Source organism: Pithys albifrons, chromosome 9 (assembly GCF_047495875.1).
Source record: "Pithys albifrons albifrons isolate INPA30051 chromosome 9, PitAlb_v1, whole genome shotgun sequence".
NCBI lineage: Eukaryota > Metazoa > Chordata > Aves > Passeriformes > Thamnophilidae > Pithys > Pithys albifrons.
Window position 1 is genome coordinate 23,800,681 of NC_092466.1, and position 16,338 is coordinate 23,817,018.

The 16,338-nt window shown below is 35.2% G+C and overlaps 1 protein-coding gene across 4 annotated transcripts in view; it reads left to right on the forward strand.

Moving 5' to 3' along the window:
- LRMDA (leucine rich melanocyte differentiation associated) overlaps positions 1-16,338 on the forward strand; it is a 656,306-nt gene that overhangs the window by 377,030 nt on the left and 262,938 nt on the right. For 3 of the 4 annotated variants that reach the window (XM_071563360.1, XM_071563358.1, XM_071563361.1), the window contains exon 4: positions 6,590-6,724. In XM_071563360.1, the coding sequence (XP_071419461.1) occupies positions 6,590-6,724 (135 nt within the window). The remainder of the gene's footprint in view (positions 1-6,589; positions 6,725-16,338) is intronic. The other variant, XM_071563359.1, reaches the window with a different exon arrangement.

Consider the following 16,338-nt stretch of genomic DNA (forward strand, 5'->3'; position numbering starts at 1 on the left):
TTTTTTTCTTGGAGGCCTGGAAATTTGCCAAGATTGTCTCAGGAACGGTAACAATGATTACTGTGCTAGATATTTGGCTAGAGTTATGTTTAATGCAGGATACTGTGGGTTGGATTTGAGTAATTGGTTTTATTGTTTGGTGCCATAGTAAAATCTGTGTTGGTGAATAATGATCATGAACATTTTGGGTGATACTTTGGGTGGTGTGTCTGATGCAGTATATCTCTTCCTACAAATCAGGAAATGTAAATTTGGCTGTAAGACCAAAAAAGTGTGATTAGATTTTTCTTATGAGAGAATGTTGAGGAGTTTTGTACTTAGGGGAAAGGAGGGGAGGGGTATTGAATGATACCTTTGTGAACAAAATCATAGAGAAAACAAATTTTCCTGTCAGAAATAATCTTTACAGAATTTTGTCTGGTGTCACAGACATACAAAAATAGTATTGTCAAGTGAGTAGGCTCTCAAAATCAATGATAAAATGGTAAGAAGGATTTGATCCATTCTGAGATTTTTTTTAAATTTAATCTAAAAACTATGAAGTTAGATTATTAAGCTACTCAGGTTATAGAAATAATGCATGTGTTTTATAGTGTGCTACCAATAATTTAGTTGAGAAGTTGCAGGAATACTTGTAAAACATGCAATATATTCAAACTGCCCAAAGAAGAAAAACTAACCCCTGTCCATCATTAATATTTTGAGCCCTAGAGAGCAGTGATCTCTTGTAGGGAGGATACATCAGTCTTTAGAAGCATGGAGACCTTCTAGATTCTCCTCTTCAATGTGAATGCCTTATTTAAAAAAGGTCTTATTTGAACTTGAATCACTTCTTTTAATGAATTATTTCTCTGTAAAATTCTTTGTAAAATGTTTAAAAAACTGTACTTTTAATAGAACAATGAAATGCAAGACAGGAAAGATTGTTCAGTATATGACAGTAGCACCACATAACGGACACAAGTGAGCAAAGAATACTGATCCGAAACAAATCTTCAGTTGATGGAATATTACCATGTATATACAAATGTGTACATAAAGAGAGTAAGAGAGAGATGAAAACAAACAAGATTAGAAACTGATGCCTGTGAAAGCTGGAATAACATGTAAAATTTAAAACTAATATGGGAGCATTCCTGGATATCTCTTAATATTACTGTATTCCTCTCTCCTTTTATGGCTTTATTTTGATCCATATCCTGTTTTGATAGTTCTGATAAGAGCTTTCTATTCCTTTTACATGGTTCACTTATTGTGTGGAGTTGTATGTGTAAATAACATTTGGTCCCTCCTAACATGATATCTGGACACACTGTACAAATGTGAAAACTTATCTCTAGATCAGCTAAATACTCAGAAGAATCACCTGGTATTTTTTTCTTCTTGTTGTTTTTTTAGTTACAGTTAGGCCACTACCAATTTTTCTGCTAGAAGTGGAAAACGCAAATTAAAATATTACTATTTTAAAAGGATTCTTAGCGTTATTGATCAACTTTTCTGTAATGTATAAAATATTTTAAAATGCAGTCTGTATAACTGAAACATCTAAAAGATAGTCATCAACATTGTGCAGTATTGGATTATGTATCTACCATCTCTCTTTTTTTTTCGTGTGTAAAGTATGGTTGTTTTTACAAAAGTGTGATTCACTTTGGGAAACAGTTTCTTTATCACACACAGTGAATGGTAGAAAGCAGTACAGACTAAGATGGATAGGTCATAGGTGGAAAGTTGCTTTTTTAGGAGAACTTAGGACTGCAGTCACCTATTCTTGTAATGGGAATTCTCATTTCTCCTTTTAACTGTGTTCACTAGATACTAAAAATCAATCAGGAAGCTTCTAAATAGATTTATTTCTTGGTGTGGGTTAAAGCAGTGTGAGTTTTTATGGCTTTGCACTGCTGATCATGTCCAGTGTTACAGTGGAACAATATAGTTTAGACATTTCAATTTTTACTTTTCAATCTTTATAGTATTTGTTAAAATTACCCATATCTGCAGTTTCAAAATCTGACAAACTATCAAAAGGAAGTTTGTCAAATATATATATATATACCTGTATGCTGAAAATTAGATGGTATTCACTTCCTCACTTCAAAACAGACAAGTCTGGTAATGAAACCAGATCTGTGTTTCTCTGCAGTAAAAGCCCTGTTTCTTTACTTAGTCCTGTGAGCTGGTCATACTTTTAACATGCTTTCTGTATATATCTGAAAAACTGATTCAGAAATTGATTGAGAATAAAAGTGTTGAATGTAGATGTAGAATGCAGAGAGGAGCACCACAGGGATGGTGGTCTAGAGGTGAAACTGAGGAGCGGCTGAGGGCACTTGGTCTGTTCAGCCTGGAGAAGAGGAGACTGAGGGAAGACCTCATTGCAATTGCAACTTCCTTGTGAGGGGAAGCAGAGATGCAGACACTGATCTCTTCACTCCTGTGAATAGTGACAGGACTCGAGAAAGCAGCATGAAGCAGAGTCTGGGGAGGTTTAGTTTGGATATCAGGAATAGGTTTTTCACCCAGAGGTTGGGTGAGCCCTGGAACAGGCTGCCCAGGGTAGTGGTCACCAAGCCTGATGGAATCCAGGAAACATTTGGACAATGCTCTCAGGCACATGATGTGATTTTTGGGGCATTCTGAGCAAGACCAGGAGTTTGACTTGGTGATCCTGATGGGTCCCTTCCAACTCAGCATATTCTGTGATTCAATGATTGAATCTAGGTCTAGGTTTTGAATGGCTTAGCAGAAAAAAGAAAATATTTCATACCACAGAGTGGGAAATCTAGGGCTGGGCAGAATGCCCATAGTGGAATACACATTGCTTATGGCAAGAGGAGTTATCAGTGTGATTCAGATCTAAGGATTGTATGTTCTTGAGCATAGTGAGTGCCTCACCTAAAGAATATACCAATAAGTACTTCTGATATAATCTGTCTTCACACAGGTCTCATCATGGTCTCTAACAGTTACAGATTTGCTTAATCCCCAAACTGTAGATTGTAATATATTCTGCCTCTGTACTTGTTTCTACTTGTTCTCAAGTGCTTGAGGATGCAGAAGACCCAGACTGAACAGAATTTCATTATGTTAAGTGCTGAGGACTTGATGTGTGGATTGAGTGAATATATTAAAGATATAAATTATCTCCTATTATGCATGATTTCCCATCTCCACTAAACAGAGAACTGAACTGAAAGGGTATAGCACTCTTCCAGCATTTCCTTCTGAGTTCTCCATGCTACTCTTACAGATTTAGCACAATCTAGAAAGCTTGTTGAAGGGCTGTTGTACCTGATAAGCCAAAAATCTTTCTTCTGGAATAAAGTATGTCTGAAGTAAAAATTGAGTAATGTGAATGTCTAATGGCAAACATCTATGGAAGAGGTAAGTAGTCTTCAGTCCAGGTGATTCCTCATGCTGTTCTACAGCAGTGCTCGGACCATTTCAACTCAGAGCTTTTTTAAAATTTCGGAGCCGATGTTTTATTTTTGACTTCCCTTGTAATTCCTTGGGAACGTTAAGCAACATTTGTGCAGAGTAGTGTTAAAAAATCCAAACAAAAAACAATCTTTGAGAGAAAGAACATAGTTTCATGATGAACCTCTATAGAGAACTGGAAAGGTAAATTTATTGCAAGAATAGAAACATTTTTCTTTTTTCTCACATTTCCATCCTTTAAAATGTTGAAACCTGGTCTTTAAATCTGCAGCCTTGGAACCATGGGCATTCTGAAATATCTTTAAACTCCAGCTACACAGAGCAAATTAATGCTGCTCCAGGAGGCAAAATCGGATTTTTTCCCATGTGTTTGGTATGCAGGAAGTTCTCTGTGAGATATGTGAACTTAGTTAATTACCATCCATGCCACACCTTTTCTTTCTCGAGCAAAATAGTTTCAAAGGCAGTGAACAGGGCCTTATCTCAAGGTCCTAGCTCCGTGCCACAGAGGGTTCAAGCCAGAGCGTGGCATACAAATGACTGTGTGTGACATCCTATTGCACATAGGGAAGGGGAAGATGTATCCTTGCATAGTGCAAGCTATTTCTGTGGTTATCCAACCTTGAAGACCTAGCACATTCTAATGGAAAAGCGTTCAGGTGGCAAAGATCTTTTCACACTGCATTCAGAGGAGAATTGGTAACTTCTGCTTCAAGGCTATTTGCCTGTACAATAGCTTGTGATCACTACATCATGTTTGTGAAAAATTTAATTGAAGTAAATGTTTCAACTGGGAATAAATATAGGTACCTTTCTCGTTTATGACTCTGGTAGAAGTGTTATCCAGCTGTTTTAATGTTAAGTTGATTGCAGCACCTGCATGACAGATGATTAATTGGCAGAAGATTTTTTGAATGGCAGTTTGGGGTCTTCATATGTAGTAGTCTAGAATTCTGTGTGGTATTTCGGTTATTCTCATGTATGTATTTCAAAAATATTTTGAACTGTAAAGCCAATTGCTTTTTACTTTGTCTCTTTGCTTCCAAGAACTTCCAAAAACTGTAATCAATGAAGTTCCTTAATGTGAAAAGTTCTCCTGCAACTCCTTTGGGGAAGCGGAATGACTTTTTGAAAGGAAATTATAGAACAACTTGGAAAGCACTGAGAGAGAGCAAAAGAGTGGTTATGTTTCTGTATTTGAGTGTGTGGGTAGTAAAAAGAATTGCTAGCAGACAAAAGGTTTACAGGAAGAAGTCCCAAATTTTCTTGCATACTTCCAACTATATGCAAAAAGCAATTGCATGGTAAGATAAGAAACATGTATAAGTTTGTTTGGAAAGAATAAATTTGGAAACTGTTAGCAAAGTTTGTGTTTCTGCCTAGGTTTAAGTTGCAGTTCTTCCTCAGAACAGCCATGAATATGGGTATAACAAGAATGCTGGTAAGGAAGAAATATTATGGAGTTTAGAGATGACCAGCTTCCTATAACAGTCATATACTTCCTGAACAAGCCATGAAAAGTTTTATGTGTAAGCCTGAGGTCCAAATGTAATATTTAGTATCAAATTTTGATTCGTAATTCACCCTAGCTAACAAAGATCTATATCATATGGTGCTGCAAAAAGATATTTTTTCTTAGGGTCTGGTAGTTTACTTACAGGCATACAGTATTCTCTAATGTGGCTTTGCCAAATTAAAAGTTAGCATTCCTACCTTTTTAATAGATTCATAGAACTTATTTCAAACCCTAATTTTTCTCAAGCAAAATATTTGGTTATGATTTCTTGAACCTTATGGAATGGATCATTAACTATGAGTCTAGCTACATTGAGTTTAGTATATGAGAATTAGTAATGGTTAGCATGATCTTCATGTGTGTTTGGAAATAAAATACATTTCAGGCTTATGAAAGGAAGACCACATTTTTAACAATGAAGCTGCTCTTTCCATTTTGTATTGCTTCTGTTGCCCTTAAGATATTGGGGTGAAGAAATAAAGTATATTCCATCAGCCAAAACCAACAAAGATAACAGAAACACATAAATCAAGTATAAATAATAGTAACACAAGTGAACTGAGGATGTAAAATAATAGCTGTGGTCTCCAACAGCAGAAAAGGATGAAAATGGAACAATGAAATGTCTCTTAATGGTTTTGAATAATTATCATTCTTAACTAAGTCAATTTTTTAAATATTGGAAACTTTTTACACACATATGTGTGGCATATTTTTTGAGACTCACACCTTGGTCTTTGTATGTAAATTAAAGTAAATAAGAATGCCTAGTTCAAGTCTTAGAGGCTGTCATACTACACTGTAACAATATAATTTATTTGATCAATCAACAATGTGCAAATGGTTGAATATTGTTATGCTTAAACCTAAGTTGTGATTTCTAGTATTGTAGTAGTTAGGTTTTCTAGTTTGTTTTATTAAGATATACAATAATGGAGGTTTATCATTCTTATTTAAGTTCCAAGGAATATAGTTAAGCTTAAAAGCCTCATGTACATAAAAATATAAGGGTATTTTAATGCGAAAATTATGCTTTACAAGTCTTTTAAGCTTCATATACAAAAGATTTCTAACATTGAAGTCTTTAAGTTCCACTTAGTGAAGCCTTAATTGACATAATCTAATTGAGTAGTTACTAATGTGTTGCCATGATGCTCAAAGCATTTATACGCTGGGAGTGAACATGGGTTATTGTGATTTGACTTTTTTCTTTTACTTTTTTCTTTTTTATACTTATTTTCCAGTGGGCTGAATATATTAGTGATGAATGTGCTGTGAAACTAACTGTTTGTTTCCATGCTGGAAAAGTTTCATGGCTCCAGCAATTTCTAGCCATTTTACCACACAGCATCCATCATTTTGTCAAAGTTTTAATGTTTTATAGTGAACCACCTAGGAAAGAAAGGAGGAGAAGAGAATGACAAAACAGCCCAATTCTTTCATTCCATGCCAAAAAACTGACTGAAGTTTATCCCTGTTTGCCCTTGGAACAATTAATGTGACATTTTCCTGAATGCCATACTAAATTTGATTGTCAGTTATTGAAATGTATGTTTAAATCAGTGGTGATGGAACTCTAAATGCTTTTTTCATTAATGTCATTGAATCCTTAACCCACAACCTTTGACACATAACAGAATTAGAAAGCCTTTTGGACCATTTGGCTGAAGTTGTGCCCTCACTACAGTATCTCAGTTTGCTTGGAAACATTGCTTGCCCAAATGAGCTGGTCTGCAAAGAAAAGGATGAAGATGACTACCAGAGGTACAGGTTAGTGTTTTCACTTGGAGATGTGATAAGGCATGCCAGATTTGTCTTATTACTGGAAAAACATTGAACTAAAATCAACCCAGACTCTCAAAAAATCATCTGCTTTATTCTGAAAGCATTGCCATCTTTTCTGCCATGAAACACCTGGGAATTTGAGTATCTCCATTTCAGTGAGATCACTCTTAGGCACCCTATTTCAAGAAATATTTCAGTGCTGTACAGCACATGTTTGAGTTGAGCAGGTGTGTACAGGATTTCCTGAATGTGGGTGCTCATATGCCCCTACTCACAGAATTGCCTTCTTTAAGGCCAAGGTGAGGCAACATTTGCATACACTAAGGGTGACAGACAATAAAAAGAAAAATCCCTACACTGAGATAGTCAGTTGCATTGTCTTCTGCTCATATTTGATATGATGCTGAGTTGCTTCTGCTATAGTTATCAAGGCACTATTAACACAGGACTCCTCCTATATTGCGCTGCTCCTTACTCAGGCAGTTAGATTCTAATAAAACCCCCCAAACTATATCTGTATGTAATTTTAATGAACTAGCTTACACAAAATGTTATCTGAAATTTAATATGGAAGCCTGATAAAATACTAGAAGTGCAACTGATCCAACTGCAATGTTGCTAAAATTACAGTTTTGTTTTTTTTTTTAAAAGAAATACTTGTGACTATTGATGGTTATGAGTATAGATCCAAAACTTTCAGGATGTCTGCTAACTGACATAATTTTCAAAGTTATAACCTTTTGGCAAGTGAGACATTGATTATGAAGGAAAAATGGGTCATTAAAGGTATTTTTCCTTGCTCACACTGGAAACTTTATTTCAGTCTTTGTGTCCTGGCATTTTTCATATTGATTGAAAATGCCAGTTGGAGGCAAATTGGAGCCAAGCAGCACTGGCCACCGTGCTGCCCACTCTGCAGAGCCTGAGCTTGCTTTCTATTAGCCGATCATCTGCAGTATTCAGAATTATATAATAAAACTCTGCTTTTATCTTCATGTAATCTGACCTCTGCTTAGGAGCTAGTAGAAAACAATACAAAGTTGAGGACACTGCAAGCAGGTTTGTTGGGAAGTGGCTTGAATTCAAATGCACTTGGAAATGTTGTAAGATGAAGCAGCAGCACAGCTGTCCCAAATGTGCATATAATTTTTAGTTTGTTTCAAATTTTTGAGAAGGATTTCACTGTTGTCAGACTTTCACCTTTTAATGGTTCCATTTTTGAATCTAAGCTTAGCTTGTAGCATTTTGATTTTGAAGAAGTGGAGCAGCCTATATTTAATAAAATATTTTCCCGTGGCTTTCACACTGAAGTGGAAGGTGTGCCTACTATCCAGCTTATGAGAGTATAATAGCGCTGTCTCTATGTAAATTTATGTGACATGTGCACTAGAAAATTGCTTAAAAAATGAATGATATTTCTACAGTTTACTGTTTTTCACTTTAAGTATGTTTTCTGACAATATGTCTCCTATTAATCATTTAAGCAAAAGTAGTAAGTTAAAGGAGCCATTCAGAGGCAAGAACCCATGGTTCATTTAGTGCTCTCTGAAAAATTCTTTATTGATTGACATCTTCTGTGGTTATGTGATGTAATATTTATAATATGTCACACAGCCATACATCAAAACAAGCATGTCTCTTGTTTCATTTCAATGCAAAAATGTTGATTTCAGGGAGGTCAACGTAGTTTTAGGTCACATCATGGCAAACCACAATGTCAAAGTGTGAAGTGATTCTATTTATGTATTGGCTGGAAACTGAAACATTGCTACCATTCTCTTTCCTCTCAATTTTTCAAAACCCGGGGTATTTTTTTTTCCCCATATAAACTAGGTTAATTGAAGTTCTTTTAAGGAAGAAGAATGGGCTTCTGATTAGTTGAATGATTTATGGTTCTGCTGCTGTAATGGAAGCTTCCTGATCCTTTTTCCATTATTATTTGTTGTATTATATGAAATGTGCTTGCTGGACAACATTAGATTCAAAAACTAAAAGTACGGATCCATCTGTCTGTCTATCTATCTGTCCATCTGTCTATCCATCTACCTGTCTCTCTCTGTCTGTCTATCCGTCTCTCTGTCTCTCTCTCTATCTGTCTATCTGTCATCTGTCTATCCATCTGTCTTTCCATGTTTAGGTGTACATTCACCTTCGCGATGGAAATGATCAAAAATACTTTTCTAATCTGAATAGCTAATTCAGAGTTTTGAATACAAATTCTGAAGCATTTTAAACACAACTTTTTTCTTCCTGTTGCTGCATTTTTAATGGTTTGATATAGCTTTTTTATAAGAATTTTTTTTCTTGAGAAATTTGTCAGAAAACATCAAAAGATTACATTTCAATCAACTTGAAATATGTAAATATTGTACTTTACCATAGGTTCAACTGGTTTTGTTTTGTTCTTAATGGGAGCTTCTTTTTGTAAATTTTTGCAATGACCACTGGAACCACAGCTTCATTTTTCATTGAGCTTTAATTTCATTCCTACTGAGTTCAATTAGAGTTCAGGCTATTTAATTCCTCAACCAGAAAGAGAAAGGTGCTAGAAATCAAAGCTTTGCTTAATCTTCTCAGTCCAACAAACTCAAAAGACCTGTAAACCCCCCAAAATCTCAACGTTAAAGAAATGTGGAAAATAATTTTTTAAAAACTCAAAGTCCAATGGTTCACAGTTATCTTAGCAACAGAGGTTAAAAGTAATTTTGCATATATCAAAAATAATTAGGTTTTATCATAAATGCTTGGAAAATGTAGAAAACTATGCTTTTTGTCAAGAATTTATAATCTGGTTGCTCAGGTAATCCATTGGTATACCATTTCTATCATTTGACTACTGAAGCTCTTCCCTAGTTTTCCATTAAAAGTACATTTTATACTAAAAATTTATTGTGATTTTTTATCAAAGTAGATTGTTTGGTTTGGCATTTTGTTTTGTTTTTATTAAGAATCACAGTACAATGGAGTGGGATTTCTTTTAGGGAAAAAGAAAAGTTTTTTCCTGCTACTCCTCCTTACCTTTCAAATTTCTAGGAGAACAAACTGATGAAAGTATTTCTGTGTTACTGGAATTTTTACTTGTGGAGGAAAAGAAAATGGAAAGTTCTCTTCCGTGATATTTTTATAAGCAAACTTGTTTCGTTAATTTAAAAAACTTGTGGGGTTTTTTTTCCCGTTGTTATAAAATGGCCTTCGTTTCTTTCTATTGAAAAAAGAAGTCTGTGTTATTACTTTTTATTTTATTTTTTTAAGATTTCTGTATGATGTTAATATTTTGTAAAGGTATGTCTTGGTGGTGAGCGAAAGCATGATAACTAAAATGTAATGGTGATAGGAAAATTTTAAAAGCCTTTGGCTGAAATAGGAAGTAAGAAACACAGAAAAATATCTTGCCAAACAGTGTGTCCTCTAAAATAACCTAGTCTACAATCTCTGCTTTGAAGATTGCATGAAAACAAAGGTCATGACCCGGAGATCAAAGTAACAGAAGTCAACACAGTAATTGCTGGTTGCTTCTGTTGTAGTCGCACTTGGTCAGTCCTGTGGGTGTATTGTTTGCAGTGAAAACTTCAAACATGGTGTTACTGAACTGTGAAAAAATCATCTGGGTCAGAATGTATTACAAAGCATTTGTGAATGCTGCAGGTGACCTCACCTATTTTCATTAAGTGATATGATTGTGAAGAATTCATACCATGAGTGAAGTTTTCAGTGCTTGGTCATTCTTCTTTGCTCCTTATTGACATTTCCTGGAATGACGCATTCACTAAATGCTGTTGACATGGAAACAAGGGCAAGTGGAAACAAATGCCTGAGTTTATTTTAAATTAGCTTAAAAATACATGTACAAGATATGCTATCTTTGGCAGGGGGAGCAAATGATGATAACCTTATGAAGTCCTCTTAAGATATCACAGCTAGAAAGGAAGTGCGGGCATTTTGCATGGATTAACTTTTCAAGCTAAATCAACTATTCCCATCCCACAGTTTTGATTGTGAGAAATGATGGGTCTCCTTTTAGCATTTTCAGTGTTCTTGCAGTTTTCTTTTGTTTTATTGTTTGGGTTTTTTTTAAATTGATACTTATTTATTTTAAATAGTCTTGTTATTGTTTGGATGGTGATGTAAATACATATTTGAGAACAACAGGAGATTAGAAATCCTTGCTCAGTAGTAAAAATAATGCTAATAGACATGATCGATATCAGTGAATTTACTGTTGAGGCTCTCTTCTAGCAGGAAGGATTGAGTTCTCTGGTACTTCTGTATATGTTTCCTTTCTACTTAATTAGATGATTAGGATATTCCCTTACACTTCACCATTTGTCTGAAGCCTTGTCATTTCACTGGTACCTGAAAGAAACGTGATAGATGTCAAATGACCGCACAATTTCCATCTGAGACCAGCCACTGTAAGGGTTCCTGAGCAAGAACAAGGATGATGTTTTTGTTCAGTCAATAAACTGAAGTCCATAATACCCAATTTGTCCATAGTAAGTCAAGAAATAACTATAATTATTGTTACACATATAAAGAGATATTTTTTTCTGATTCATAGAGTTTGCTACATTGAAGAAGAACAGAAGGTGTTAACATTTTAGGAGGTGATCTGGATTTCTGAGTGACTTGTGAACTTCTCAGAATTATATGATCATCATCAAACAGTGCCAAGGCTGCACAGGGTCTTATGTGATCCTCTAACATGCCTCATGCCAACATCATGCCCTCTTTTCTGGAACATGCTTGTTTACCTTTATGACCTGTCTGCCTTATCTACGTATTAAAGAAATTCTTCTGTTGTAGATAGGAATTCTGTAGCCAACTATGTGCTGTTTGGTGGGTGTAGAGGGATAAGCCTTTCAGGGGTGCAGAAGAAACAATTACAGAAGATAATCAATGTAGTTCACTGTCATAAACATGTTTGTTCAATCCTTCTGATTTTTCTTTTTGTCTCTCCCATTTGAAAATTGATCTTAACTTTGCCAACTTCAGGTTATTTATTTTTTTTCTGGTTTACAATAATGTAACTGAGAGCATAATCAGCCCTTCAAAGTTTGAAGTAGGTGTGTTATTTTTATGTTCTATGATTGTCAAGGAAAGGAAATATAATAGCACAGAAAATAGAGAAATGGAAGTAAACACCTTCTGAAACAAAGCGCATGTTGCTGTTATGTTATGATACAGGTAGAGCCAGATATTTCTGCATTCCTCTGGCCAAATATTTCTCAATTTTTCACTCCAGATAAATTTTCTTTTTAAAATTTAAATATTGATTCCTGTAGTACAGTTGTATATTCCAACTTTTGTTAATAAAAGTACAAACCGAAAGACTACACACAATCTGGTTCTTACCATAGTCTTTCATTAAAGGTTCACTAGCATAGTTTTTTTTCTCTGAAACTCTAGCATATACAAATATATTATACTTTTCTTGCAATAAAAGAAGAAGAAAAGAATCCAAATAGTTAATTTCCCAAGTAATTTTCCTATAGTGTGGCTCATGGGTGATGCCATTATCTTTCAGTATCAGAGGGCCAACCATGGTCAACTTCTCTGCTTTTCCAAGGGAGGTAATGAGTTAATTGAGGTCCTTGGATGCTATGATATTATGTGAGTCCATGTTTTTTTTAATTGTTGTAATTTTAATGTTCATAGCTCTAGAATAAAATTTTTCTAGAACTGATGGATAGTATCAAGGGATAATGTACTGAAACTCATTACAATTGAAGGAATTTTTCTGTTGGAACCTCAATGGGTACTGAAAAACCATAGATGAGTCTGAAATTGCACAGTATCTGTTTCAAGAAAATAAGTAGTTGACATAAAAATTATTTGCACTTCTGTTTTTTGGATCAGGACTGACAAATTTCATGCAAATATTTCAAATAGATTGTTTCTTTTCTTCATGTGATCCTTTAAGAAACACACATTTTCTTTTGCTTCGCCTGAGAAATTCTCCTAATATGTGAACCTTCAGTGATTTTTTTTTTTTTTGGGGGGAGGGAAGGGTGAAGAGGAAGGGAAGAGGGGATAGCTCAAGGACTACATGTTTAAATAATGACTCTTACACAGTAGAGAACTAGAATCATGCATAGAATATGCCTGCAAGGTAACTGATAAGACTTAGTTTCTGTGCTTGTAAGGCAGAGTTCAGCTGACAAGCCTGTGATTTGTTAAATGCTGTAGAGTGAGTCAAAATCAAAGACAGTATTTCTTTATATAAAAAAATCTTGTTTAATAAATAGCAATAGCTGATCTCAAAGATGGCTTTGTCATGTGTCTTTCTGAACTCCAACATGTTAATGCAAAGGAGGACTTTGCCACATCGAGGTTTTCCAGTGTCAATAACAGCTGAATCCCAAGCTCCCTGCATTCCTTTGCAACTGTCCACTCAAGCCTGTCCCTCTTTTCCAGTATCTTGGCAGGTCTGTGTAAAAACTTAAAATAATGCTTATCATGTGCAACACTTACAAAGTTGGTAAATGAATTGTTAATCTTTATTGTCATTTTCACTTAACTAAGATGGAAATAACAAGAAATATAATATTCTCTGGTCTTTTTCCATCTCTGAGTGTTCCTGTTTGTGTGTGTTGAACTATTTGTTATGAGCTTCCTTTCATGGTACTCTTGGCACTGATAGTCAAGGTGGGGGAGATGACTAAACAAAAGAAGGTGCAACTTTACTTACTTACATAATTAATTTCTTTAATCCATCATGAGCTAGAAGATTAGTTTACAGGAATTGATAAGTGGATCTTTAAGCACTTTCCTGGTTTATCTGATTTTCATTTTTCTTTCTCTGAAGCTCACCTTTATCCTAATCACTGAAGATAATAACCTTTTTTCACACCACTGCAAAGATGCTGAGGACCAGTAACAACAGTCTCAGAACACATGGAACATTGCTAAGTTTCAAAATTATTAAGGAAAAAAGGGGGCGGTTGGACAGGGAGAGTCTGCCTCTCCAACTTCTAACCTAAAATAAGCCTTTCTAAACTTATAATGTAACATTTAGATGAACTTTTCTTCATTAAACAGTATTCTTTCAACTAGTGATTTTACAAGTCTAGAACAAGTGAAAAATGTCACACAATTTATGGGTCCCAGTACCTGCCACAAAGTATTTTATGATGGCTGCGTTCTGTGGTATTAGTAGCTGTCTTTTTCTGCAGCCATTGGTGTTTGATAATAGTCTTAAAACACCCAAAATTACTTACCTGCAAGCAGCATTCCATAGTCCCTGTTGACAGTTTGAATAAGTTTAGTGCCCTTTTGTTGTACTTTACCTTCAAAACAAACTGATTGAACCATCAATAGCTCCTGAAAGCTGACAGAAGCATGTCATCTGCTCTAACCCTCTGATAGTAGGTTATCTGTGGGAGTTAACCTCCCTGCATTGTTAACTGAAATGTTTTATGTACTATGCAACTTTAGGATACTGCTGTGATAACCTTAGTAACTAAGTCATACATCACAGTAAAGAGATTTTGTGCAACAAATAACCCTGGATTAAATTTACAAGGGTTGAATTGATATTGTGGAGTGTTCATTCCCAGGCCTTGGTAATCCTTTCCTGTATTTTTTATGGCAAACTTGTGTTACATTTAGATTAAGGCTACATCTTCATATTTCTAGCTAAAATATATCTAGGAAGCTTGCTGTTTTTCTTCAGCCATTTAATAAAAATGTATCATATTATTTTCAAATCCCATAGAAACTTTTTTACTGTATTTAGTCAAAGGAATATGAATAAATGGGACTGTGCTTTGAACTACCTTTTAAAATAATTAATTGCTGATATACCTTCCTTCTACCCTTGGGATAACTTTTATAGTACTTACTTTTTAATATTTGCTTTCCTTAAAGAGTGCAAGTTTTAAAATAAAACAACCCCCAACCTGTGACTTGTGGTGTAGTTTGCTGGTTAGTTTGTGTGGGTAGAGTTTTTTGGTTTTGTTTCTGGAATTGACAAGTATTAGTGCTAATTCTGTTTTTTGAAATGCATTCAGCATGGCTTAAAAGTACAAAAATACATTTGTATCAAGGAATGCTATTATAGTTTTAAGCTCTTTTGAAATGATTGAGAGACTGACATCAGGGCTGTGATCCAAAGTCAGCATAGATGACAGTGCTGTCTTAGTCTGTTGTCATTTTTGTTGCAGCGTGCTTTTCAATGGCATATTTCATTCCATCATTAAACATTTGCTGATTTTCTAATACTGATGTTTTCTTCACCTGAATATTCATCTTTTCTCACCCTACACTTAGTGGGTGTCTTTACTCATTTTTAGCTTCACTCTTCTTCACTCTTGACATATTGTTTCTTTCTCTACATGTCTTCATTTAAAAGAATCTGTTGTCATCAGAGCTATTCTGCCAGTAATGCAAGATGGATCGGTTCTCCTCCACTGAAAGATAAGGGCCAGCAAAATGCCAGGGAGGACTGGAAGGGCAGCCAGGAAAGCTGGAATGAGTCTGAGAACGTGTCTCAGATCTGTAGCTGTTGTTTAAAAAAGGGTCTTATGAGATGCTTTGTTTTTTAAAGTGACTCTCTTCTTCTTCTGCTAATATAATTGAAAGTCATAGATTGAGGATTCACATTTAAATTGACGGAACATTTCAGAACCAAACATTTTCAGTTTGCTTGTTAACAATTTATAAAGCTGTTGCCTCAAAGGAATAGTGTACTTGATGGAAAGGTTTATTTGCACCATTAAATTTTGCTTGGTTTTAGAAGGGAGAGTGTTGCAGTTTCTTTCACATATTTATCTGTTCTTGACAAGAGCATTATAAGACACACTTTTAGCTTGTAAACCCATTTTTGAGGGTTTATTCTCTTTCAAAATGTTATGCAGTTTTCTACCAGTTGGATTTTCTTCTCCAAGTGCTAGAAGGGATTGGTAAGATTAGGAGCTCTCTGACTGACCAGAGTTTCACAGAAGGCAGCTAGGCATGGGGAACATTATCAATCAGCTTTCCACCCCCTGTCAGGAAAAAGTTTGACACTTCCCTCACTTTGCAGTGTCTGCTTCACATTTGGTTGACTAAATGCAAATGACATGTACTTGATGTGGTTAGATATTTGGATTTGCCATGGTTGGGCCTCACTTTGTGTTTGATGTGCCATGTTCTCTCCCACTGCAATGAGGAGCCAATAGTATTTCTCTGAGGCTAAAAAGCTCTTGTCTCTTGAGTTAAAATGGTAAACAGAATATAGTACTGATGAATCCTATCAAGAACTTGAAATTATTTTAATATATTTCCTATAAATAGTCTCTCCCTGTGTACTTCAGCATTTATTCCTGAGCTGGGATCTATATGCCATAAGGACTCCTTGTCTCTCTGGCAGGACCAAATTGGAATTCTCCTTTCAAATTATGACTGTGTCAAAATGTAGTTCTGGAAAGAAGAGACTCAAAATAACTTTGCATGCTTTTTGTTAAAAAGTCTCTCTTTAAATGTTAAAGAGTTTTGAACACTGACAGAGGGTCCTTGCAAGACAAAGGATGATGGTTTAGGATGTATGGTAGACAAATTATACCCCTCCCTGATTTGGTCTTTGTGTGTTTCTAATGTTGCTGATTATTGTGTTTTTTAGG